The sequence below is a fragment of the Anoplopoma fimbria genome, chromosome 1 (assembly GCF_027596085.1).
Source record: "Anoplopoma fimbria isolate UVic2021 breed Golden Eagle Sablefish chromosome 1, Afim_UVic_2022, whole genome shotgun sequence".
NCBI lineage: Eukaryota > Metazoa > Chordata > Actinopteri > Perciformes > Anoplopomatidae > Anoplopoma > Anoplopoma fimbria.
In genome coordinates this window covers 6,556,099-6,581,948 of record NC_072449.1, presented here as the reverse complement: position 1 = coordinate 6,581,948, position 25,850 = coordinate 6,556,099, and the positions used below count along the sequence as shown (strand labels likewise).

General features: G+C 40.0%; 1 protein-coding gene across 1 annotated transcript; it reads left to right on the top strand.

Annotated features, from left to right (window-relative positions):
* The first annotated feature begins 820 nt into the window (after positions 1 to 820).
* On the top strand, positions 821 to 22,609 carry blmh (bleomycin hydrolase). Its single transcript, XM_054601153.1, has 12 exons — positions 821 to 941; positions 3,912 to 4,109; positions 5,032 to 5,141; positions 6,832 to 6,973; positions 7,454 to 7,542; positions 7,658 to 7,750; positions 15,797 to 15,952; positions 16,065 to 16,223; positions 16,331 to 16,398; positions 17,531 to 17,648; positions 17,936 to 18,002; positions 22,306 to 22,609. The coding sequence occupies exons 1-12, from the start codon at positions 932 to 934 to the stop codon at positions 22,452 to 22,454; spliced, it is 1,359 nt and encodes a 452-aa protein (XP_054457128.1). The 5' UTR covers positions 821 to 931; the 3' UTR covers positions 22,455 to 22,609.
* The last annotated feature ends 3,241 nt before the right edge of the window (positions 22,610 to 25,850 follow it).

Here is a 25,850-nt window from a genome sequence, read left to right as displayed (position 1 = left end):
TCAATATATGTAATGTTCAATATAAATGTGAATGAGATTTAATTCAATGAAAAGTAAAGGCTCCACTTCCATGTATGATAAAAGTGACAAGACAATTCCTAGAATTTAGGATTTTAAATGCATTGCCAAAATTGAACATTGAACATTAGATGAATACATTTAGTCTTTAATTATTGAATATGTATAATTTATGTGATTATTAACTTAACTTAAAGGAATTTGGTGTCTGCAAAAGTAAGTGACAGCACTGTAGAATGGCCCACGTGCAAGGTTTATTAACCAAAATAATCTGTCAATTTTTTAAAAACCAAAAATATGCATCCCTTAAAATAAAAAAAAAAATGTTTTTTTTACCAAAAAATTTAAAAAAAAAAAACTTTCTTTCATGTTTTTCATGTTTTTTTAAAACCAAAAATGTGCATCCCTTAAAAAATAAAAATAAAAAAAAAAATGGTTTTAAAAAAAAAACTTTCTTTCAGGTTTTTTAAAAACCAAAAATGTGCATCCCTTAAAATAATAAAAAAATAAAGATAAAAAAACCAAAAATATGCATCCCTTAAAATAAAAAATAAAAAAACTTTCTTTCATGTTTTTTAAAAACCAAAAATGTGCATCCCTTAAAATAATAAAAAAATAAAGATAAAAAAACCAAAAATGTGCATCCCTTAAAATAAAAAACCAAATAAAAACAACAACTTTCTTTCATGTTTTTTGGGAGAAAGCATGCCATTAAAAGTGTCCACTAAATGTTTCCAATGCTCTTTAATGCAGCTCATCTAACCCCGCCCCGCCGCCACGTCAAAAGACACACCGGCGCACAACCGAGCGCTCCCCATCATCACACTGACTGCCTGTCGGTGTTGGACGTGATAAACAAAGAGCCGGTCACTTTCCATCGAAACAGACAACATCCCTCCTGCTCCACGGAACCATGGAAACCGGTAGGTCTGGTGCTACTATCCTCCTGTTCCATCACTGCTGGTCTGGTGTCCTAGGCGACGGGAGAGCGTGGCCGCTAGAGGATGACAGCTGAGCGGAGCTAACACAGCTAGCCCAGTTAGCATGGCATTGCGTTAGCGTGCTAGCATGACTTTGCCATCGTTTACCCGCGCTAGAGTTGTCAGTGCATTCACATACAGTGCCAGTGCATGCACCCACATCCACACACTACAGGACCAGACAGTTAGCACACCTCAACCTGCTAGTTTCAAGCTGATGGAGGAGCTGGAAGTGTTAGCATGTGTAGCTAGCCATTCAAATAGCACCAGAAGCTGTCAACCAAAGTGTGCAAAGTGGAGCATGCTCCTCCTGTGTGTTATACTTATTAATAAAGCTGTTAGTTAACCTTTAAGAAGTCTTTTGTCTTTTGGTTAGATTGGTGTTTTAATAACACATTTGTTAACTAATTGATTTCATGCATACATCTGTTTCTTTTTACTTTAATAGTGACATACTACTGTTTTAGTTTTTGATTTCATTAGGACATATTCTTGGGAAGTTTCTCCACTCTTGCAGTGTGTTATACTTATTAATAAAGCTGTTAGTTAACCTTTAAGACAGCAGAGTCTTTTGGTTAGATGGTACTTTAAAAAACTTTTGTTTTCCTCCATACAGCTATTTCTTTTTACTTTAATAGTGAAATACTACTGTTTTAGTTTTTGATTTCATTAGGACATATTCTTGGGAAGTTTCTCCACTCTTGCAGTGTTTTATACTTATTAATAAAGCTGTGAATTAACCTTTAAGACAGCAGACTCTTTTGGTTTAGATGGTAGTTTTAATAACACATTTGTTAACTAAATGTTTTCCTCCATACATCTATTTATTTTTACTTTAATAGTGACATACTAGTGTTTTAGTTTTTGATTTCATTAGGACATATTCTTGTGAAGTTTCTCCACTCTTGCAGTGTGTTATACTTATTAATAAAGCTGTTAGTTAACCTTTAAGAAGTCTTTTGTCTTTTGGTTAGATTGGTGTTTTAATAACACATTTGTTAACTAATTGATTTCATGCATACATCTATTTCTTTTTACTTTATTAGTGACATACTACTGTTTTTGATTTCATTAGGACATATTCTTGGGAAGTTTCTCCACTCTTGCAGTGTGTTATACTTATTAATAAAGCTGTGGATGAACCTTTAAGACAGCAGAGTCTTTTGGTTAGATAGTACTTTAAAAAACTTTTGTTTTCCTCCATACAGCTATTTCTTTTTACTTTAATAGTGACATACTAGTGTTTTAGTTTTTGATTTCGTTAGGACAGCAGACTCTTTTGTCTTTTGGTTTGGATGGTGTTTTAAAAACACATTTGTTAACTAATGTTTTCACATTTATTTTTACTTTAATAGTGACATACTAGTCTGTGCTTTTGTCAGCTCACGTGGCTGTGGACTTCTACTGAACCTCAACTTTTGGGCTTCATGCCAGCTGCACATGAATCAGTGATGCCTATGATTGGCCCCTCTCCATAGAAAAAACACCCCACTGTGATATACAGTACCAGTCAAAAGTTTGGACAAACCTTCTCATTCAATGTTTTTTCTTTATTTCTTCATTATTTTTTTCTACATTGTAGATTAATATTGAAGACATCCAAACTATGAAGGAACACATATGGAATTATGTGGTAAACAAACAAATGCTCAACAAACCAGAATATGTTTTATATTTTAGATTCTTCAAAGTAGTTGAATGAGAAGGTGTGTCCAAACTTTTGACTGGTACTGTATGTCCTCAGCATTCATGCCTCCACTTGTTGAATAACAGCCAGACCAACCAACCAACTAACTCACTCACCCTTAGGCTTTTCTATATATATTTCTTTCAACACACACACCTATCATATGTTGCGTTTGTGCAAACTGCTGACGGGCAGTACTCTGTTCCTGGTTCGTCTTACTAGTCCTCATTCCTTTTATATCTATACTTATCAGTGTCAAAACAATTCCAACTGTTGCGCCACAAGAAAAACAGTGTTATGTTGACACAGGACCCCATGCGGGCCTGCTACTCGAAATATTCCCTGCCTAAGGCCCGGTTGGGCTTATTTTCTGATGATATGAGCACGAGAGTTAATGAAGTTTGACACTGTCCTCATCTGCGGCGGTCAGTGCATTGGTGTCGATGGAGAATAACAGAATGCAGCTGAGAGAGAGAGAGAGAGAGGGGCCGAACTCTAGGCAGCACGCATGACTGGTCAATGTCCCTCTCAATCTTTAATTGCTCTGCGTTATTATTTGACGGAATTACAAGCCGTCATATTGTGTGTGTGCAGCCGTCGAACAGGACAAGACAAGCATTCCAGTGTGTTCCTCTCACAGATTTAGCCAGATGAATGATACCAGAGAGCTCTGATCAGCCCTTATTTCCCTATAGAGCCACTTATCGCTCTACTAGAAAGCCTTCTTGATTACTTCCTTGTTTGTCTTTGGCTTGAGCTTTGCCCTATGCAAAGTCTGTCCTCAATTCTTTATCAGAACTCTAATCATGAATGTGCTAAACATGCCTCATAGACTATTCTCTATAAGGATGGTGGGGGGGGGAAGTAATGCACCAGGCAGTTGTATTATTCAATAAATTATGTGCTGTTAGTTTATGACTATTGATCGAGTATTTTTCCAGGCATTATTGTGACATCCGAGTATGTGAGTGCTCATAAATCAGATGTTAAGAAGGAGGTGTGTACGTCTAAAGTGCACAGATGAGTCTCGGGAATTGAGACTTTAGGAAATTCCTCCTCGTAGTTACATTCAGCTGTCTAGCTGTGAAAGTCTTCCTGTTACAAGTTTTATTTCTGCTCGTCTTCCTGCATTGTTTATTTTGACCATTCATTCTAATATTCTCTCTGTCTTTATTCTTCCCCCCCACATCCATCCTTTTCTCCACCCCGCTTTCTTGCTCCATCAGGTCTTAGTCAAGAGAAGGTGTCCACCTTCCTTAAGCGGCTGCGGGCCGAGCCACGCTACCTGTTGGCCCAGAATGTGTCGACCTGCATCGACCCGTTGGAGGTTTGTCTGCACCGGCAGACTGTCCAGGATACTGTGCACATCTTCCAGCACACTATCCCCACAGAGGGCAAGCCCGTCACCAACCAGAAAAACTCAGGTAGGACATAATGTAGTATAGAAACACTCAAGTTCTAAGTGTAACATTTACAAGATAAAGAAATGCATCTATATGTAGGTTTGAGTGGATGTCCTAGCTCTTGGGTCATCACACACAGATGCCTAAGATATGGCAGTTTGTGAATTTACATTTTAGTCCTCACTTCAACAAAAGATAGGGAAAAAAAATGCTTTTTAGCGCACATTGGTAAGTGAATGAATTTCTGAAATAGATCAGAATTGACTGTAATTATCCATCACAAACGTTGGTTATGCACGCTCCAACTTTTGACGCTTACAGTTTTTTGGCGAAGAGTTTGCACTGTATTTTGCTCGACTTTAGAGGCTCTCTTAAAAATGATTTACAAGTTGCAAGCTGATTATAAATTTCTCAGTAAAAGCACTAATTGTTTCATTCATCATTGTCAGATATCTCGCGCTTAAATCTAATGACCCCAATACATGACATTTTTTAAGTCTGCTGCTTACTGGCTGAAATCTTGTTTTGCTATGTGGACTCTGGTCACCTGGAAACACTCATTGTGTGTTGGCGGATAAAGTGTAGGCTACAACAGTTTGTCTAGACAAAATTTTTCAAAAAATTCAAGGATGCATTTTGAGCATCCTGAGGAGACAGTCCATGCCGACCAGGTTACAAAGCAGACCAGAGCCTTTATAACTGAATTCATCCTCTCAGACAGCCATCATTTTTCATTTAGTTCAACATGTATGAAATAAACCTATATGCATAGATACATGAACATTTCTTTAGAAAGGTCCATCCCACTTGTAAGTCAATCTAACAAGCTTTTGAGGTTATCCACACGCATTTGTTAGCATCTTTGAAGTGATTACACAGCGGTTATAAAATCTGTGTACCAGTGACTTATTTCTGTCTTTCCTTGTCTTCTCTTTATTTCTAGGGAGATGTTGGATCTTCTCGTGCCTCAACGTCATGCGACTTCCCTTCATGAAGAAATTTAACATAGAGGAGTTTGAGTTTAGTCAGTCCTATCTTTTTTTCTGGGACAAGGTAAGAAGTAGAACCATACACTCGTTCTCTGTTACTCAGTGTGTGTTTTTTATATTTTTGTGATGCACTTATTTCCACTGTAGATATATTTAATGGTTTCCAATCTTTTTTTTATTGCATTCACTAAGTACTACTGTAGCATAAATTTGCAAATCGCCAGTGTGGGGCGTGTGCAGTCAGGACACCACCGTGTGTGTGTTTGTGTATGTACCAATGCATGTACAGTGTTATGCAGCATTCTACTACTATACAGTCATTATCCGACTAAAACCCTCTTTTGTCTGGTGTGGTCAGGGCTCTTTCGGGGCTGACGTCACAGTGACACCTCGCTAAATGTTGTTATCGCTCTCTGTCTCTTTGTCTCAGTTGGTTGTTCCACCTTGAATAATACACCTTACTCAAATGCCAGCTGTAGTAACCAACACTGACAGTTCCACACAAGGAAACAATAAATATGGAGCTTGAGGAATATCATGCTCCCCTATCAGCCAAAAGGTTATCAGATGTGTTAGCATGACTGTAAAAAGTCCAAGTCTTAAGTCTGCCAAAATAAGTCTGAACTACCGAATCAGATTTTTGCAGACTCTGATCTTCTTTCCAAGAACTATAATTGAGAGCGAGGCTCCAGACTAACTAATAGTTTCAACTGTCCTGAAGTCTATCTCTAGTCTATGGTGGATATTTGCATAAAAACACACGCTTCAAATGATTAGGAAATAAATGATTGTTTTGTTGTATTTAAATACTTGCTTTGATTAAAAGAAATCTCGGCATTTAGCATTTTAATTATGCATTATAAGCTGCGTAGTGCTAGTGTTAGGAACGTAAACAGATCATAATTCCCTCTCTAATATCTATTTTACACAGCTGTGAAAACCCCCTCAGGAAACGAGCCTGTCACTGCGATTACTCTGAGCATCATTCAAGGACATGAATTACAATATAATAACTGCCTGATTTAGTTGTTCCAAATGTTTTAAGGCTGTTCCTCCACGGCTTAGTTTGAACATGCAGTTATGTCAAAGTGTGAGCTCCTTGTCTTCTTTTTTTCCCCGACACATGTGCCGTGGGTGTGTGTCCGTGATGTGCTGACGTAAAACAGTCATGTGGCGGCGGCACATATGTTAATGTGACCTGCAAATAATTGGAAATATGAAACATCAATCAGCGCATCTCTAGTGAAGAATGTTCTTCACACAGCGTAGATATAAATAATGGATGGCTGTGCAAGACGTGCCTGACGCTGTCTCGTTTATTTTCTATTGATCTGCAGGTAAAAACATGACGCTTGAACGTTTCAAGTCTTAAGTCAAGGGAAGTCTTAGCGGTTGAATTATTTCATTAGTCGAGTCTCAAGTCCTCAGTTCTGCGTAACAGCTACAGTACCAGTCAAAAGTTTGGACACACCTTCTCATTCAACTACTTTGAAGAATCTAAAATATAAAACATATTCTGGTTTGTTGAGCATTGGTTTGTTTCCCACATAATTCCATATGTGTTCCTTCATAGTTTGGATGTCTTCAGTATTAATCTACAATGTAGAAAAAAATAAAGAAAAACCATTGAATGAGAAGGTGTGTCCAAACTTTTGACTGGTACTGTAGTAACGTGACATTGTTATATTGTACATCCCCTGACAGTCCCTGTGTTTAGTCACCATGCTTCTCGGTTGTCTTTGTTCTTTCTACAGGTCGAGCGCTGCTACTACTTCCTCCAGGCCTGTGTGGAGACGGCACAGAGGAAGGAGCCCGTGGACGGACGCCTGGTCCAGTTCCTGCTCTCCAATCCAACCAACGACGGAGGACAGTGGGACATGCTGGTCAACCTCATCGGTTAGTTCTCAACATCAGAATCGGAATCAGAATCATATTGGCCATGTATGCATTAGCATTCAAGGAATTTGACTCCGGTTTCTTCCGCTCACTAATACAAACAAACAAACAAACAAACAGACAAATAAACAAAAAAAACAAGGAGATCCAAGAGGAACAAAGGATAAACATTCAACTAGTATGTACAACATGAAATATAACAATGCAAAAGTACATAATCACCACAAAAACACAAAAAACAATGAAAATAAAATTTAGAACATGACACATGATCACATTAACAAGAAGTTCATGTTGAATGATTGACTAAGCGTTGGGATTTGTGCAATTGCTAACTTATTTGGTAATTCGCAAAATGAACTGTACTTGCTCTAAATGTGTAAATGTTCTTACAGAAGAAAACACTGTTGGAACATTAAAGTTATTTTACTGGATTAGGAGTACGGTTTTAATTTCTGTTTTGTATTCTCCTGTATTCAGAAAAGTATGGCGTGATTCCAAAGAAAAGCTTCCCAGAGTCACACAGCTCAGAGGCCTCGCGCAGAATGAATGACATTCTCAATCATAAGGTGTGTTTACACATTTGCCTATTGTTCAAACCAATCAAACTCACATACCAGTGAGTCACGTCGTCAGTGAGACATTGCTGACGGTTTTTTTCTTTTGTCTCACTGTGTGTTACAGCTGAGAGAATACTGCCTAAGACTGAGGAACATGGTAGCCAGTGATGCGACCAAAGCTGAACTGTCTGATGCTATGGACACCATGATAGAGGAGGTGAGACTGGAAGAGCACATGCAGCTGTTGTAGCATATATTATATAGGGCGTTCTTCTACTACAGGAAGTTCCCGAAGCATTCAAAACCCTATTGAGGAAATTAGGAGCTTAATCTGTGCTTGATTGGAGGAACTTGGAACTAAATTCAGTTCCTCCAGAATAGTTTCAGGTGACCAAAATAGTCCCTGTTGTTCTTTTTAAAAGGTTCAAGAACTATCAGGGCAAACAAACACAGACAACTGAGTACAGCTTGCACAGAGTCACTCTGGTTAAGGTACAGAGATTTCTTATAATGATTAACATTAAAAACAGCAGAAGTCTGCTATCAGTATAATGTAGGCAGTACAACGTCACCTTTTAACTATGACCTCAGTAATGCAGATATAATTCTATTCATACATTTTTGACAATGTAATAAAAAAAACATAGAATATACAGAATTTATGGCAGAGCTGCTGTATTGTTTTGCAATAGATTGTACATTCTCCCGTTTTAACCAGAAGAGGGTGCTGCTAAATAAGTCACAGCAGGAAAATCTAGCCAGGTGGAAGGGATCCCTAAAAACAAGCAGCAGCCCGATCACAATGGCCCAAGCCTTTAGCCCTGAGCCCTCTGGGACTTTACTCAAGTTCCTCGTAAATGGTTGAGTGTGAACGGCTGGAGGGGCTGGAAATGGTATAAATGTAGGTTATTTACTGCTTTACCAGTGTTTGGGTTAGAGTTAGGATGACGGGTTTGGGTGAAAACTGTCCCTTAATTTAAGGAGATGCATCAAATAGTCATGTAGTGATGCTTTGTTCAAATATTGACATCTGATAGAATCCAAATGAAAGGGATTGATTCAAGCAGTTTTCTTTATAATTAAGAAGCTTAAACACTACCTTTTTAACTCTGTGTCACTTTGTAATACCTACATCATTAGGATTTAATACCGGACTAAGTAAACATACACGTGCATTATTAGCTCAAACACTTGTACATAGATATGCCAACTGTTGCATATGAACTGACACGTGCAGTACAGGGTGAACTTGTTCTTAAATAAAGTTACAATAGAACCAAAGATTTTTTTAAGTTTACTTCAGGTCCATTTACCTTCCTGCTTCCAAGGCCTAAAAAAAATGAAGTTAGTTTTTCCCATAACAGAACCTGCCAAATACCTGCCTGTTTCTGCAGTGTAATATGATTTATTTTTATATGTGTACATACGCATACTGATGTGACTTTATGTGTGTAATCTGAGTGTGTAAAAGCAACAACATACACACACTGCCCTAAATGTCACAAAGTTGAAGATAGCGATCTTGTTTATGGAACAATCTATCCCAGAATATCTGACGCTGGACAGTAAAGACAAAATCACCTCCTAAACAAAAATAGAAGGTGAACATCGACATGTCAACAAACTCTTTCACATCGTAACAAACGTAACGCGAGTTATTACGTCCATGTACGTGTGCAGTGAAATGCAGCCGTGACAGGTTACACTGTGTAGGTGTGTGTGCATAAGAGGGTTTGTTTACACTTCCTGTGTGTGTGTGTGTGTCTGTGTGTCTGTGTGTCTGTGTGTCTGTGAGAGTCAATGTACGAGTGGCCAGTTAGTCAATCAGCCTCCCATTGAGCCGATTGCACACGGAACAGGGGTCTGGTTATGCAGCCTTTGTTGTCAGCTGTTTGGTTGCATTGTGCTGCTGGCTGGTTGATTGTTTAAACAGTCGCCTGTATCTCACAGCGCCTCCGTTGATGCCCAGCCATGACCACACACACACACACACACACACACACACACACACACACACACACACACACACACACACACACACACACACACACACACACACAGATATACACGTACACACGAACATATGTTGTGCAACAGTAAAGACTGCTCCCACTGCACTGCACGGCAGGGTGGGAGGGGAGCGGAGGGTTGTCAGTATGTTTGTTTGTCCACCTGGAAGTGGTTTGTTTTACGAAACACCACTCTGTCACGGCCGGTGGTGATGGAGGATTCGGTCATGTCAGAAGAACGGCTGACGTAAAGCTGACCAAGTTGTTCAAGGATATAGGTCTCAAGTACATTTGACCAGCATCCTCATAAAGATTAATACTATATAATAGTTGCAAACCCCCCCTGTACAAAAAGTTAAATCTAACATCTGAAATCAAATCCCATTATTAGTTTTTATTTTATTTATTTATAATATTTGAAATCATGAATCAAATGAATACAAATTCTCTTTTTTTTTTTTTTTTTTACCTTTCCATGTCTTTGTTCCTGTTATAACCCTAGACATAAATTAGAGATTTAAATTAAATATGCACAATATGTTTGTCAGCTTTTCTGTGTTGTAAAATTTGTTAAAAATATATATATAAAATTTAAGTTAGGGCCAATATATCAGGAATATAAGTGGATGATTCACTTGATATGTGCACACAAGTGCCAACATGGATCTGTAGGAAGCATCACAGTTGCAACAAATTAAGCAAATGCCACTTAGAACAACTAGACACATTGTAGTACTGTGAGGAATTGTGTGTTTAAATGATTAGTCTCTCGATTAATTTGTTATTCAAGAGAAAATAATAATTCATTTAGTTAAATTCTCCTGGAGACAGATTCTTGAACTTGAAAATTGGCATGAATATCCCTGTAAATTGAAAATCTTTGGCAAATATTTCTTTTTGTCAGACAAAATAAGCTATTTAGCAGTGTGTGTACTGGTTCGGTCAGCGGTTAGCCAAACACATCGTACAAAACAATAAAAGTGAGCCAACTAACAACCAGTGATGTGAGCAACCGATGTGCAGTAAAGCATTGTAAGTCCCACTTAATTCAAACCCAAAAACAAGCGTTGATGTATGCAAGCAATCAGCTCAAAAGCATCATATGATCCACTTCATCTTGCCAAAAACAGAAGTAAACCAACCAAGCTGTCTGCTCACTTAGCATCAGCTGAGTTGCGGCGATGTACAGCTGTGTGTGTGTACTGGCTGTTCTGTTAAGAGTAGTGAGTGTGGGGTTGGTATGTAGTCAATTGTAGTACAAAACTGTCAGTAAAATGGTTTTTGAGAAAGTGTGAGCAACCACAACCACAAAAGGTTTTTGAGCATGCAGCCATAACTGGACACCCAAAATATTGTCCAGTTTGCTGTAGTAAAATGCAAGGTTAGCCGTGGACAGACAGAGATTCACACTCACGCACAGAAGCATGCACACACGACCGAAAGTTTAGGTAGTTCCAAAGTACACTGGTGTGTACTCACTGTGTAAATAGGAATTTTACATCATTACTGTACCAGCAGAATTTTCAATCAAATAAATGAGAAGTATTTTTGAATGACAATATTCTTTATTTACACTGACTGTAAGCTGGCATGACAACTTGTTCCGACGTGGTGTTTGATTTGCCTCCAGCGTCAAGAGCACTTATGCTGAACCGCTTACATATTAGCTCTGTAAATTGGGAAGGAAGTAATAAACTTGAGGTGAATGACATCCTATTAGGCTACGCAGACAATCGCAGATGGTGTCAGGTGATGCATTTGTTGGCAGCTCGGTATGTATAAGTATCGGTATCACAGCAGAGCACGTTCAGAAGCTGTTGGTGTTTTTTAAGTTTACAAACTAACAGTGGTACTCATTTTACAGGTATTTGAGCGGGACACGTTCATGTCCATGTGTGCAAAACTGTGGCCGTGCACAGCCTGTGTATGTCCGTATGTAGGCTTACGTAGTGGGTCTACTTTTCTTAGTCTCTTGCAAGTGGCAAACAAGTGTTTCCTCTACATGTTCACCTGGATTTGCAGCTACGTGTGCACGTGTTTCTTAGGATCAAAGTGCCGTGTCAGTCCTACTTTGGTGTGTGTGGAGGTGATGCTGTCCACCCTCCCTCCCATGGGCGGCTCTGATTGTGTACTGGTCTTCATCACGCCAGCCCCACACACACTCCCATGACAGGCAACCGGGGTCAGCGTCTCTGCTTCCACTTACTGTACCCAGAGTTCGCTTGATTTAAATGGATCCCTTTTGCGTGTCAAGTGTCTTATTGTACTTGTAAACACTGCTCAGGCACACTGCACATCACGTTTATCTGAGAACCTCTGCAGTAGCGACTTTACGCATTTTAAGATGCACCTATACTAAGAACAAGCAAAGTAATCTCATGCCTCATATGTCTTTATAGAGACTGTTAGGATGACAGTATCCATGTGCTGCATTATTGAGGCGGAGAGAGATCGTTTAGGGTTCAAAGTCAGTTTTTCTCTTTCATGCTGTATCTGCTGTGTATCCTTGCTCGTCTACTCTCACTTGCATAGACAAGCAGGCAACACACACACACTCACACACACACACTCAAATAAAGGGACATTCACTGTACATGCACGTACAGTTACCAGTACACACACAGATGGTATCCCTCACACCACAACTGTAGCCCCTTCCATGCTCCATTGCGTCATGGAATCAGAAACACCATGTGCGACTCTGGTCTTGGCTCTGAATGAGAGTGATTTCTTATATAAAATATATATATATATATATATAAAAGATGGCCATCAAATCACAGAGGGACTTTTCCTGCTGCAGCTCAGAAAGTCAGCGCTGCGGGCTATTGACTCAGTTGATTTGTTGTTCGATGTGGGTGGGTTCCCGCGGATTTATCATTGTTAGGGGCTGCAACGATTAGCCCTTGCCGGGTTCAGACATGTCCGCTCACATTTCTTGAATTGCTGTGCACCATGGTTAGAATTTAAACACTGACCACATGTGTTGCTTGTTTACGAAATATGGAAGGTTAATCAAAACCTCGCTCATTTTTATCCAAACTGTTTGCATGGTGTCATTTGCTTACACTAACAAGTCCAGCTTCTATACAATAGTTATAAATTAGCAATGAGACACATGTTTTTCCTTAATTTGCCTTGAACTGGTTGAGAGCCTGCTTTAGACAATTATGTTGAGTGTTAAAATGATTTTTGAATAAAAGTAATTTGGCTGCATCTATTTTGCAGCAGAGTGTATTTCATCAAACATGCATTGCTCCAATTTTTTTTTTTTTTTTTTTTTTTAAATAACATTTAGATGCTAAAGGTACGAAATACAAGGATCATTTATTCCACTTCATTTCAAAGACGCGTCTGCTGGAAGACATTATTTTGCATTTAATTCCAGTATTAAATATTTAGTCGTGAAACTGTACACAAGCAAAGTGCTTAGGAAAAGAGCTTAAAATTGTTTCTGCACTGAGGCTAAAGCATGAAAAGTACAGTAAGCAATGTTTCCACTTTGTCAATGCTCGCTCCAGACCACACATCTAGTCCAGGAGAGAGGGAAGGCTAAAATCTTGTCAACTGGACTTCCTTGCTTAAGGTGACCTATTTATAAGATAAGATAAGATAATCCTTTATTAGTCCCGCAGCGGGGAAATTATATCCAGGTATATTGGTGTACGTGCTATTGGTTTGGCCAGTTTTCTGAATGTGTCAGGCTCACTCTAGACTCCAGGTGGTTTAGTTTGTTTGGGTCGCGTTAAAACAAATCAACATGCAGCCGGTCGACACTGGAGCACAGATGCTATCAAACATTAGCTGCGGTTAGCCCCAATGGTGTGCAGTCAGGCATCTTATTGTTTACAGCAAGACACGCAAACTCATCATGTCACTGAATTGAAACTGACCCGAGGTGGACCCTCTGCTGGAGTTGAAGAGAAGGCTGCCAGTTAACAAACCCTCCAAACAGCTGGTTCCTGAAACCTGTTAACAGTTTGAATGTTGTGGTATATGAATGAGATGGTCTTTTTGAAGTTGCTGTCCAAAACATGAGTGGGGTTTATGAATGAGGCGGTTGACGTAATGAAGAACTTGGAGTCTACCCCGAGGGCTCATTTGTAAATTCTGAGTTGAAAATGCAACCATGATACATTTGCTGATTGAACGTTTGATCAGCCAGTGCTTTGTGAAAGTAGTTTTTAAGTAATTTATAGTTATTCCATCATAAATGGAAAAACATCATGTAAAATGATTTGATATGTGAGAGGTATTATAATGGGATAAGTGTATCAATATAACTGTGGTGAGATACTTGTAGTAAGTTATCCTTTTTTATTAGTTTACTGTTTTGTCTCCCTATTCTATCCAAATCTTTGTGTCCCTCTCACCTTTTTCTCTTTGTCTTTATCTCTTGCTCAGTCACTCAAACATATCTGTCATTAAGGCTGCAGGTGTTTCAATATTGATCCTGCTTTAATGTCACTGTGGCTGTTTGTTCTCCCTCTTCTACCCACCCACCTGCATTACTTGCCTTACCATGGCAGGAAGAGTGGGTCCGAGGCTGAGCTGGCAATAATAGGGACACTGGGGTTGGGATGCACTACGTCTCAGATCATCTGATAGACGAGTTGTAAAGCGAGTGGAAAGGTTTGAAGTTACCAGGGAGAGTTATTCTTGGAAAAACAAGACAAAAAATGGCAACAAAAAAAAAGGGGGCGGGGGTCAAGGGGTATTGGAGATGTCTTCAAGGTGCCGAGGGCATCTGGGCAAACACAGACCAGACAACGGGACGGACACGCTGGCATGTCGTCCTGCCCACAGGGCAGTCTAAACAAAGTAGTTGAATTAGGAGGAAAATGGCTCGGGGTGGATGAGGCGTTGAACAGATGCCTTTGTTGACTCTGCGCATCTGTGTATTTTTCCTTGCGTCTGTACTTTTTGACTTTACGCATTTCTGGGATGACAAGGGGGATTGTTTGTTTGTGTGAGCCCGGCCTGAATTTATGTTTTTTTTGGGGGGATTTTTTGTGTTTGTCTCTGTGCGAGAATGTGCCCGAGTATGTTTTGGGGTGAGGGTAGTGGGCTCAGTGGGCTCAGTGTCTGCTAACCAGAGAGCAAGAATGTCATCTTTATGTAGGGGTATTTAATATGTGTTGACTAAGCATGGGGAAACTGCTGCCATGGCTGCGATTTCTCCAGGCCGAGCCAAAAATAATCGCCCCCGTCAGCTCCATATTCAGCTAGAGAGAAGTTTAATTTGTCTGGAAATCAGTAGTAGAAGTCAATAAAAAATGTGCGTTAATCTCTATTGGAAATGGGTCCTCTGTGACACTCCTAGTCGTGGCAGCGCAGTACACGCTGTTATCTACCACCAACAATGGACTGCGTCGCATTCCTAATTTCTCAGCCTCTTTTTTTTTTTTTTTTTTTAATCGTATGTGATAGGAAAAGCATCTGCTGGGTCCTGGGAGAGGAGAGGAGAGGATGGGAGAGGTTTGACACAAAAGTGGGGAAATTCCTGAGATAACTATATCTGAGGTTAGAAGGGCCAGAGTGACGGACGGCCCAGTCCAAACAACCCCAACTTAGCCCACAGGAACTCAGTCTGAACTCCAGCACAGCAGGGAGACACACATGGTGGGAGGGGGGGGTTAGTGTATGGTGCAAAATGGGGAAGTAGGGGAGTATGATAAAAAGATGGAGGGGAGGGAAGCACTGCAGAGAGGAAAAAGAGGGGAAAATGTAGGGAAAGTTGAGATAGACCCAGACAATGATGGATTAGTGTATGCAGACATGGGTTTGAGGGGTTAGAGTGCACATTAAGAATATGAACTGGAAATTAAATGTAGAATATTAAAGGAATACTTTAATTAATTGCTAGATGTTCTTTTTGAATTCTTGAGGAAAACGTAGTTCTCGCATGCCTCCAGGGTGAACGGAGAAGCCGAAAAAGGAGTAAAACCTTGATGAACTGAAGCTAATGGCATCCAGGTTTAAGAAAAACAAAACTATCAAAAAAACATTTACACAATCTCACGCAACTTGTGCAGTATTAACTTCAATTCATCAAAGATTTACTCAGTTTTCTGATTGTCCGTTTACCGTAGAGGCATGAGAGAACAAAATGTTTTCCCCAAGAATTTAAGGTAACACATGGAGTTCTTGACAGGCAAATTATGGTCATTTTGTGAGGAAGTATTCCTTTTAGATGTGAGTTTAACACACATTAGATTGGCGAGAGTTTGATGTTTAAATCTTGTGCTTTTCAGGTGTTCCGGGTGGCCAGCGTTTGTCTAGGTAGCCCTCCTGAGACCATCTGCTGGGAGTACAGGGACAAGGACAAGAACTTCAACCGCATGGGACCCCTCACCCCGCAGGAGTTCTACAGGGAGCACGTCAAACCTCTATACAACATTCAGGACAAAGTATGTGACCCATCAAACACATCAGAAAGACCATGTGACTTGATGTTTCTGACTCCCTATGGGCAGTTGTACTGTTTCTGAGCCCGTATGTTCACACTCTCTCTATCCTCAGGTCTGCCTTGTCAACGACCCCCGACCCCAGAACCCTTACGGGAAGCTGTACAGTGTTGAGTTTCTAGGTAACATGGTTGGTGGGCGCACCACGCTGTACAACAACCAGGCCATCCAGCTGCTTAAAAAGGCTGCGGCTGATTCCATCAAGGACGGGGAGGTAGGTTTGGGGGCAAACAGGAGGCTTAAATGTAGACAAAGTACGTCTGAGGATGTTCGTATGTGTGAACCTCATAAATGTGCAAATGGCTGCTCTCTTTCTCTTAGGCGGTGTGGTTTGGTTGCGACGTCGGGAAACACTTCCACGGCAAGCTGGGCATTAACGACATGAATGTGTGAGTATAATGCATCATGGGAAAGTTATGATATCAGCCAGTAGGATCATGCAATCGGTGCGTTGGCGTGCTTGCGTACGTGCATCCTTGAGTGAGTGTGTTTGTGCACCTCTGTGTCTGTCCACGGCTAAACCCCCTTATTCTGCTGCAGCAAACTGCATAAAATGTCGGTTGCCCAGTTATGGCTGCATGCTCAAGGGTCTCACCCTTTTGAATTTGTTTTTGGTAAGATTTTATGAAGTGTATAATACAACGACTTCTCACCGATTGTCTGCAAATATCACTGCTTGTTTTTTAGATTGAATTAAGTGTGTTTCACTTCTTATATACACTCTAAAGTGTATATAAGAAGCCCTTTGGTGTCTAGATGGGGGGGTTAGCCAATTGTGGGTTGTATTTATTCAGTGACACAACACAGACACATTGGTCAGACATCTGCAGTCTACTGAGTGCACCTTACAGATTTGCAGTTATATTTGTTTTAAGTCTTCTGCTCATTTCTCCCAGATATTCGCAGCAATGCATTTAGCGTGACTAACATGGCTTTAGTTTCATAATTTGTTTTTATGGCTAGGAATGCAGTCAAATGTTGTATTTTATGCTCCAAAGCCCTTCAGCAGAGATGTGTTGCATCGAGGGAATACAACAAAATCCTTTTTCTCCACTATCACTATACTGAACCTTTCAACTCTGAAATGCTCGAGACAGCTAAAAACCAACACCCATCTAAATATAAAGCAACTATCTTAACATCAGTTATGTTGAACAATGTTGTATTCCAATGTGAGTCTCTTCACGGGGGAGGAGTTGCTTATCTTTGGCCTTCAGGTGCAGAGGCATCTGTTTCTGAGTTGCTGGCGCCAGGGTTAAATTTGTCCACTGAAGCAAACCAGCGAGGTGCTGAATGTCTGGTACCATCTCTGCTAAAGCTCATCTTTCTCACGGATCTTTTCTTGTGCTGGGAAATTATAATTGAAATGAAGCTGAGGCTTAATGGAACCCATGAAACTATCAAAACATTGCGTTTTCTCCTGAAATGATCAGTGTTTTGGGTGAAATCAAAGGCAGAGAATATGTTATTTTCATCAGAGGAGGTTCTGTAATGTGATTCGTGCGTATTTTGTGTACACAGGTTCAACCATGAGCTCGTGTTCGGAGTTTCAGTGAAGAACCTCTCCAAAGCAGAGCGACTGATATTCGGAGACTCCCTCATGACCCACGCTATGATCCTCACTGCTGTCACGGACAAGGTACACTCACACAAACACACAGCATAGGTGGGTGACTGTTCAGTAAACTCGTGCAAACACACAGTACGTATACAAGCAGACCGACAGGAATACACACATTCAGAGTTTCCCAGAGTTTATTGCATCAAAGCCTCGCTGGGTGTTTACGCTGCTTTAATCGGCTGCAATTTTTCATAGTGATGTCAATTTCCCCCCATGTAAGTAAGCCCAGCTGTTAGGACACTTTCTTTCCTTCCAGCCTCTCACTCTTATCTCCCCATCGTCTACTCTCTTTCTCTCTCTCTCAGGATGGCAAAGAAGGCTTTGAGAAGTGGAGGGTGGAAAACTCCTGGGGCGATGACCGTGGGAACAAAGGTAAGTTGAGAGACGCATAACGCATTCTTACGCAATTCTTACTTTCAGTCCTTCAGGGGGATTTTTCTCCTCTTTATGTCTAACCTGTAGGGAAAGCATATTTAAACCTGATTGTTGTCGAGTCACAGAGTTGTAGCAGTGACTTCTAAAACTGTTGCTTATACCCGGACCCGGTTCCGAAATCATATACATGGTTTTGCAACACAGTCCTCCTCCTGCCTCCCCATCTGTCTTTCACATCTTTCTCACACCGCAGTGTCTCGTGATAAATCATCATCTTCTTGTTTGTGTCTATTGAATTAAGAACAGGATTAGACTGAGAAGGATCCCCCGTGTTTCTGCTTTATGAACTTGTAATTGGCTGTGTCCTGTTTCATAAAGACTCACGCACACACACACACACGTGCACAGCGGCTCTTATTGTGTTCTACGAGCTCGATGCTTCTGGGTCAAGTTGCATAAACGTAGGTTCAGAATGAGCTAATCCGTTAGGCGAAATTCCTCCAAATGTCTTTGCAAAATATTTGGTTTTATGGACTTATTGTGGCTTAGTGACATTGTGACCGCTCAAAGGGACGGTTGGTGAATTATTGTAGCTGGCGAGTTAACCCAAAATAATTGATCATGCCGTGAAATTTCAGTTTTAGAGTATAACTCTATGATACAACACTGACATAAGACTTGTTGTTGTAAAACGCCTTTTTGTTAACTGGGAACTTTTGAACCAGCTTCTTTTTTTTTTTTTTTTTTTTTTTTTTTTTTAATGGTCAGCTAACTTCAGTTGTTTTGGTTTTTGAAAGCCACAAATTTAAAATGAATTTAACAAAGTAAGCCAGTCTAGGGCCAGCCACCAGTAAGTCAATTTGATGCATCGGGCCCCACAACACAGCAGGTAGACCACATCACTGCCTCGATCCTTTCATCTCTGTTCCTCATCTTCCTCTGGCCTCTCTTCTCCATCTCTGGGCTCCACATTCCACTGCAAATTATAGGAGAGTATTTCAGGTCAGTCATGCATCGTCTGGCAACACACACATACAGTGCGGCATATACACACACAGAGAGACACACACACACACACACACACATACTCCTCACAATATTTGCTTGAACCCACAAACCGTAGTGACTGTTGGGAAAACATGTGAAAACCCCCTCGGTCAAATCAAATGTGTTTCACGCATATCTTATTCCGTAAACACCAGCAGATATGAAGGGCCAGGGCCTCCGGCTCGTCCGCAGCCAAATTAATAAAGTTGAACTCTTGAGAAACAAGAGTTCGAGATGTGAAGTTCACAAGGGAATCCGGAGGGCTTTGTTTGTTTGACAAAATCTTATGTGGGGGAAAAAAAAAGGCACAAGTGGAAAAATGAGAGGTAGGCGGGCAGGAGAAAGAAGAGAGCTGGAACTGAAATTGCGACATAGTGCAGGTAGAATCCGTTAGAAATGAGGAAAAACAAAAGGCAAGTGGATGTAGAGATGATTTTGGAAAGATGACAGAAGAGATATTGGATGAAGAGTTAACGCTGGGGAGCAGAGTGAGAGAGTGGACTCTGCTTATAAGGTTTGTAAAGGCTTAACATCTCCCTTCAGGGCTTCTCATATTATTCCTAACCCCCAAAACAATCTCTCACGAGAATTTTCTGTTTCCTCCATTTTGAAGTCCTCACACAGCCGCTGTTATGTCTCTGCTCACTCCACAGCTCGTACTTTTACACCATTTAAGAACAAATGCTGGGCTACACGCTCTGATGTTTCTATTTTCACATTCGTCACGAGTTCTGTTTGAGCTCTGAACGAGTTTGACGTGCAGAGAGCGAGAAACTATGATTTTCTTCGAACACGATTCTATTATGTAAATACAAGAAGATGACGTTAATGTGGACGGAAGGATATCCTTGGTAGTGGACATAACAGAGTCTTGGGAAGAGAAGCTTCATTAGCTTTACAGTATGCTTCTCATCCATTGCCATTATTTTGCATCCAAACCACAGTTGCATATCTGTCCCCTCACCTCATTCAAAGGACCCTTTTCATTTCCCATGAAATGGAAAATGCCTTTTCTGTGGTCTTACCACAACTGTGCTGGTGCAATGTTCCCAATCTATTCTTATTTCCCTAATGTTCAAACACCACACTTTTCTCTCTGCTGTCAAGGGTCAAAATCATTTCCCAGCTGCATCTTGTGTTCTAATTATCGACCCAGAAAATCTCTTTTTCAATCAAATCTGTTTTTGACATGTCTAAATTATTGTTAACTTCCCGTATTTTGACGAAATTCTTGCGAAAATAATGGTTCATGTTGGCCGGTGATAGTCCCGTGATGTGTTTTGCTGCTCAAGTTGGAAAGCAAGATGGCTGCTCCACATTCTTCAAGCTTACAGTACATCCATCTGTTCTGAGACAGGACAGTCAGCCTATCCCTAAAAACAAATAAGGACACCCAACATTCACACACACACCACCATGCCACCCAACACGCGGGTTCCAGGAAGCTCACATCAACACACACACACACACACACACACACACACACACACACACACGGATACCGCAGTGAGTACCAGGCAACGTGCCATCTAAGATTTGCGTACTTGGAAGGACACACATACACAACAGACACGTCATGCCCGATACATTGTTTTGAACTGTGGCACGTTCTTGCGGTTTCGCCTGACGTCTTTGATAAGTCGACTTGACGGTAGGAGGGACGCTCTCCTTTGCTCAACTCTGAACACAAGAGGAGCGGAAAATAAGAACAAAATCACTTTTAAAGTTATTTTAATTCACTCTAAGCTCCCGTTGCCAGTTCTCATCCAGTTTCCCGTATGTGTTAGTTAAGGATCAAATCTGAGCTGCTGTGGTTCCACTAAGTTCTAAGTCTTTTGTTATCTAAGTAGTAGACAGACATGCAGACATATTTCATATAAATGAAGCATTTCAGCATGGGGCCACATCCTCCTCTTCCAAAAAAAAAAAAAAAAAAAAAAAATGGTTTAGGTTATCCCAACATGTCTTCTGTCAGTGTGAGTTCAAGGTTGGCTTTCACAACCACCCACATTTGGCCACGTTGACCTTGTTTGAACACACACACACACACACACACACACACACACACACACACACACACACACACACACACACACACACACACACACACACACACACACACACGGGCCGAGGGAGACAGAGACGGACATAGTTTCGTTTTTATCAGGGTGGGGAGTGCAGAGGTGATAGCAGAAGTGTGGGGGGGGGGGGGAGGGGAGAGTGTGAACCGCGAGGGTCCTCCACCCTTCTGCCTGTTATTACAATAGAGTCTAGTGATAAAGAACACTTAAAAGCTATTAAAATGTGTGTGCGTGGACAAAGTGTGTCAAGCAGTTCTGTTGAACTCTCCCTACTCCTTCCCCTTTTAAGTGTAAGCGGAGTTACAATAATCGGCTTAATTATTATTATTTTTTAAATGCTTGACCACTCACACTTTTTGGAGGAAAAAAAACCCAGCATCTGAGAAAAAGAAACTGTCGGTACAGTTTTGTTCAAATTTATAGGAGCACCACTTTTTTATGAATTGTAAAAAAAAACTTGTACTTTCTATGTTTGTTTATTTTGACTGACAAATTTAATTATCATCATTTAATCCACACACACATGTCCAAAACATTTATTCAAATTATTTGTGATGCAGGCAACAAATATACAATCTTAACTGTTAACAAAAGAATAGGCATGCGTGTGAATCTAAGCTGGAGAAGTTTGGAAGAATTCTTCCAAATTCTTTTCTTTTTGTAACTTTACAATCTTCTGACATCGTTTTGTCCAACTTTGTTAGTTGCTAGGAAGATTTCCCACGTTCCACCGAGATCATATTTTCTTCCTTTAACAAATATTGTGAGCAGATCTGTCTCAGATTTGTCACATAGCCATGCAGGACTGTGATGCATTATGTAATTTACTTCTTTGAACTAATTCAGAGTCACATTCAACAGTTTTTTACGGTTATTATATACAATGTCTGTCGTTGCTGCCATTTGTTGATGCTTGTTTCTATTAATTATTCATTAATTTGTTAAAGCCTAGTTAATTTCCTATTTTCAAATGTGTCACATTAGATCAGTTAAATAATCCCATCACCCCACATGAAGTGTATTTAAGTGATAAAGCTACAACATTGTGAACCAAAAAGCTTGACCTGATTTGGATTGATTTCCAAGTTTTGATTTGTTTTTAGGTGGGGGAAAAAAACCGAACCGACTTTAACCACTAATTGTTTGTCTTCCCTGTCTTTCTTTCTCTGTAGGTTACCTGATCATGACCGACGATTGGTTCTCCGAATATGTTTACGAGGTGGTGGTAGACAAGAAGTTCCTCTCAGCCGATGTCCTGGAAGTGATGCAACAGGAGCCCGTTGTACTTCCTGCCTGGGACCCCATGGGAGCCCTGGCATAACTACAGGAATCCAGGTTTTAGCCCCAACCTCTGGTCTATTTGACTCCGCCCTATTCGTCGGCTGCTTTTACCTCTCCAATACTCCCCCCCCACACCTTACTTCCAAAACAGCCGGATCCTCTAGACAAAATAATAAAGATTTTGTTTTCTTTTTTACTGGACTGCCTGTGTCTTTTGTCTGCCTTTATTTCTTCCAGACACTGGACGTTTACAATTTTTCTTTACACCATTTTGTTCTTTTTTTTGCGACGGTATAAGGCTCTGAATCTGGGCCTGAGCATTTAACAGGTGGGTTTATTGCATCATAAACACTTTTTCATTTTGAGACAAGGCAGCGTCATATTTAATTGTGCAATCTGAGTTGTGGATAAGCAGTAGGTTATATACTCACAAATACTGTAAAACACAGTAACACTGATGTGTTACTCCAGCTGCAAATTTCCCCGCTGCGGGACTAATAAAGGATTATCTTATCTTATCTTAGTTACACTCGTGTGTGGTCAACAGTTTAAAAAAATATTTTTATATTTAAAAATCCTGTTTTTCACTGCGTCTCCTTCCCCTCTTTGACTAGTGCAAAACAGCAGTGATTTATTGTTCTTGGAATAACACTTGCAGAATCTCCAATAACACACAATCTTACCAAAACTTCCTCTTCCTACAAAACAACACATTTTACACCAGAAAAATAGCATGGGTGTGCATGTGTATATGCATTTTCATATTCATTTCTTATTCATATCGTGTGCCTGTATCTCCCTGCTAATATTTAAAGCAGGGAAAGGGTCCTACTTCAACAACACTCACTCGTTTCTACAGAGAACGGCTACATTGTTGTGCCGGTTGAAGTTTCCAAGCACTTCCTGCACAGCCTCTGTAATCATTTCTCAGTAACGTTCCAACTCTTCCTGCTTTAAAACATTTCTGTCAAGGTATGGAGAACCCTCTGACCTCCCAGCAGTTGGTCTGTCAGCCAAGTTATTACTGTTCAGCCTCTGCAGCGCTGTTTGTCAAGAGAAAGCCGAGCATCGGAGACCTTGGTCTGGACAGCTTTTATTGTATGTGAATGAACAAAAATCTGGAGGTGAAGAGGGCTTTTTTTTTTTTTTTTGCAATTTCAATAACTCCTCTTTCCTGTCACATTGCACTGTTTACCGGAGACAAACTGGCATTAGAGTAATCCTAAAAACATGCAATACAGCCTACCGTAATAACTCCTACGTCCTCCTACATCTTAGTTTCTCAACTTCTCTCTCCTGCCCTGTTCTGGCATTCCATTTTTGCCTTTTATCCACAGCTTGCCTCAAGTTTTTGTTTTTTTTAGATTCTCCATCCTGTAGACTCATACGATGGAGCAACTCTTCTCAGTGGATTCAAAGACAAACCCAGAGATTTTGTGAGTTATAGTGACAGTGAAGCAGTAAAACGTACTTCCAACAGAAGCTAGACAGATGGCTGTTCTGAGATGTAAGGGTTAATTGATAGCCTTCTCTACACTTTCTTTCCTAGAAGTCCTCCCTCAGAGGAATGGTATTCTCTCTTTTTATCTGGGTTTGATTTAGAGGAGAGTGCACTGTAAATCTTAGCTGGCAAATCCCAGGTTTCATAATATGTTCAAGAGGAAATGGGAGATAATTTGTAGTTATAGTATTTCACCTTTGTGAAATTGAAGTTATAACAGAGTTATCACAGTTGCCATGAAAAAAACTGCACGGTCAAAAGTTTTCCATAAACAAATGTAATGTTTGATAAAAAAGAAATGTAAGTGTGTACACCAGTGGTGCTAAATAAACAGCAGATAAAACAGTATTTAACAGATGGATGCTATCTGATGTGAGATAAAAACATATATTCTCCTGTGTTCAGACGCTCAACAGGTTGTGTGAGCAGTCAGTGGCCAGCCTAATCTTCCAGAAGTGTAACTGTACGGATTGTAAAGCTCTCTGAGGCAAATTTATGATTTTTTGACTTTGGGCTATACAAAATAAATTGGATTGAATAAGTCTAACATATATAAGTAGCTTAAAATTCTTATATATGTATAAAGAAAATGTCTTCCCATTTGTGTTTTTACCCTCTAGCTGTCAGTTAATGGTTTAATTCAATTACAATGCAATTAATTGTAATGAAAGTGCTGTACTTAATTTGAACTTTTTTTTCTGACAGCCATTACACTATTTTCCACTCTCATTAACTACCACAGTAACGCACGTCTTGTGTGTTAAATGCATGCGTAATAACAAGTCAATAATATATATCTATAATCAAATAGTCACATTAAATTATTACTTTACTGTTTTTACTTTTTTACATTTCAGTAAGTAAGACATTTAATTGCTTGTTTTGACTTTGTTCTCTTTTTTTACTTTGTAGGTTAATTAAGAAAATGAACAAAATGAATATTTCCCCGACCACGTGAAGCTTTTAGCAATTAAAATCTACTGTGCAGTGAGCTTGCTCCATATTCCCACTGAGCATATTCTGGCAGTAATGAGTGCGCAGTAGCAGGTGTGCGTTCATTGGCTAATTGTTTTAATTGCTCATATCAGGCAGCCAATCAGGAGAAGGCAACGCGGCACGTTCTCAGGTAATGTTATGGATGCTGAGTTCAAAGTCAGCACTGCCTGAAGATGAATCAAGGTTCGTGTTACATTCTCTGAAGGCATTATTTGTAATGTTGCATAAACAAAATAGCTCATATTTTGTCAGGTTAACTCATGTGTTAACTTTAATTAAATTAAACGGTCAACTGAACTTGAAAAATACTGCACTAAAGTTATTTTTTACACAACTTTTGTGAATTTCCCGGCAGTGTGTAAATGTATTAATTTATACCAATTTGAATGCTCTTTATCAGCAATACTTCGGGAGAGAATCCGCTGTGTTTAACATACTGCTTATTCAAAACGAGCTATACTTGGTGCTCGGGTTTTCACAATAAAAGCTTTCATCATAAAGCTCTATGGAGACTTTTATTGTGAAGAAGCTATAGACAATGCACGGTGCTTCTCATCCTATTGTCAGGGGGCAGGTAACAGTGTTGCCTATAACTTGATGTGCATCACTAAACCTGATGGCTGCTGCTCATGGAATTAACATTTATAAGAATTCAGATGCTGAAGATGATGAATATTATCCCATATTAATCTGATATATTAATCTGAACAGTGTATTTGTGTATATTTGTACATGAAAAGTGCACATCTGATTTAATCTTTACTTGTATTCCTGAAGTTGAACTCTACATTGTATGAAACAGAATAGTTGTACAGCTTGAGCAGCTCTTGGAGTTATCCTGTGAAGGCAAATTATTATTGTGGATATGTTTTTTTTTAAGTATGGGAAGCAGACCAAAACAGGATCGTGAACTTCTTAACCCCGTCCATAAATGCTGTA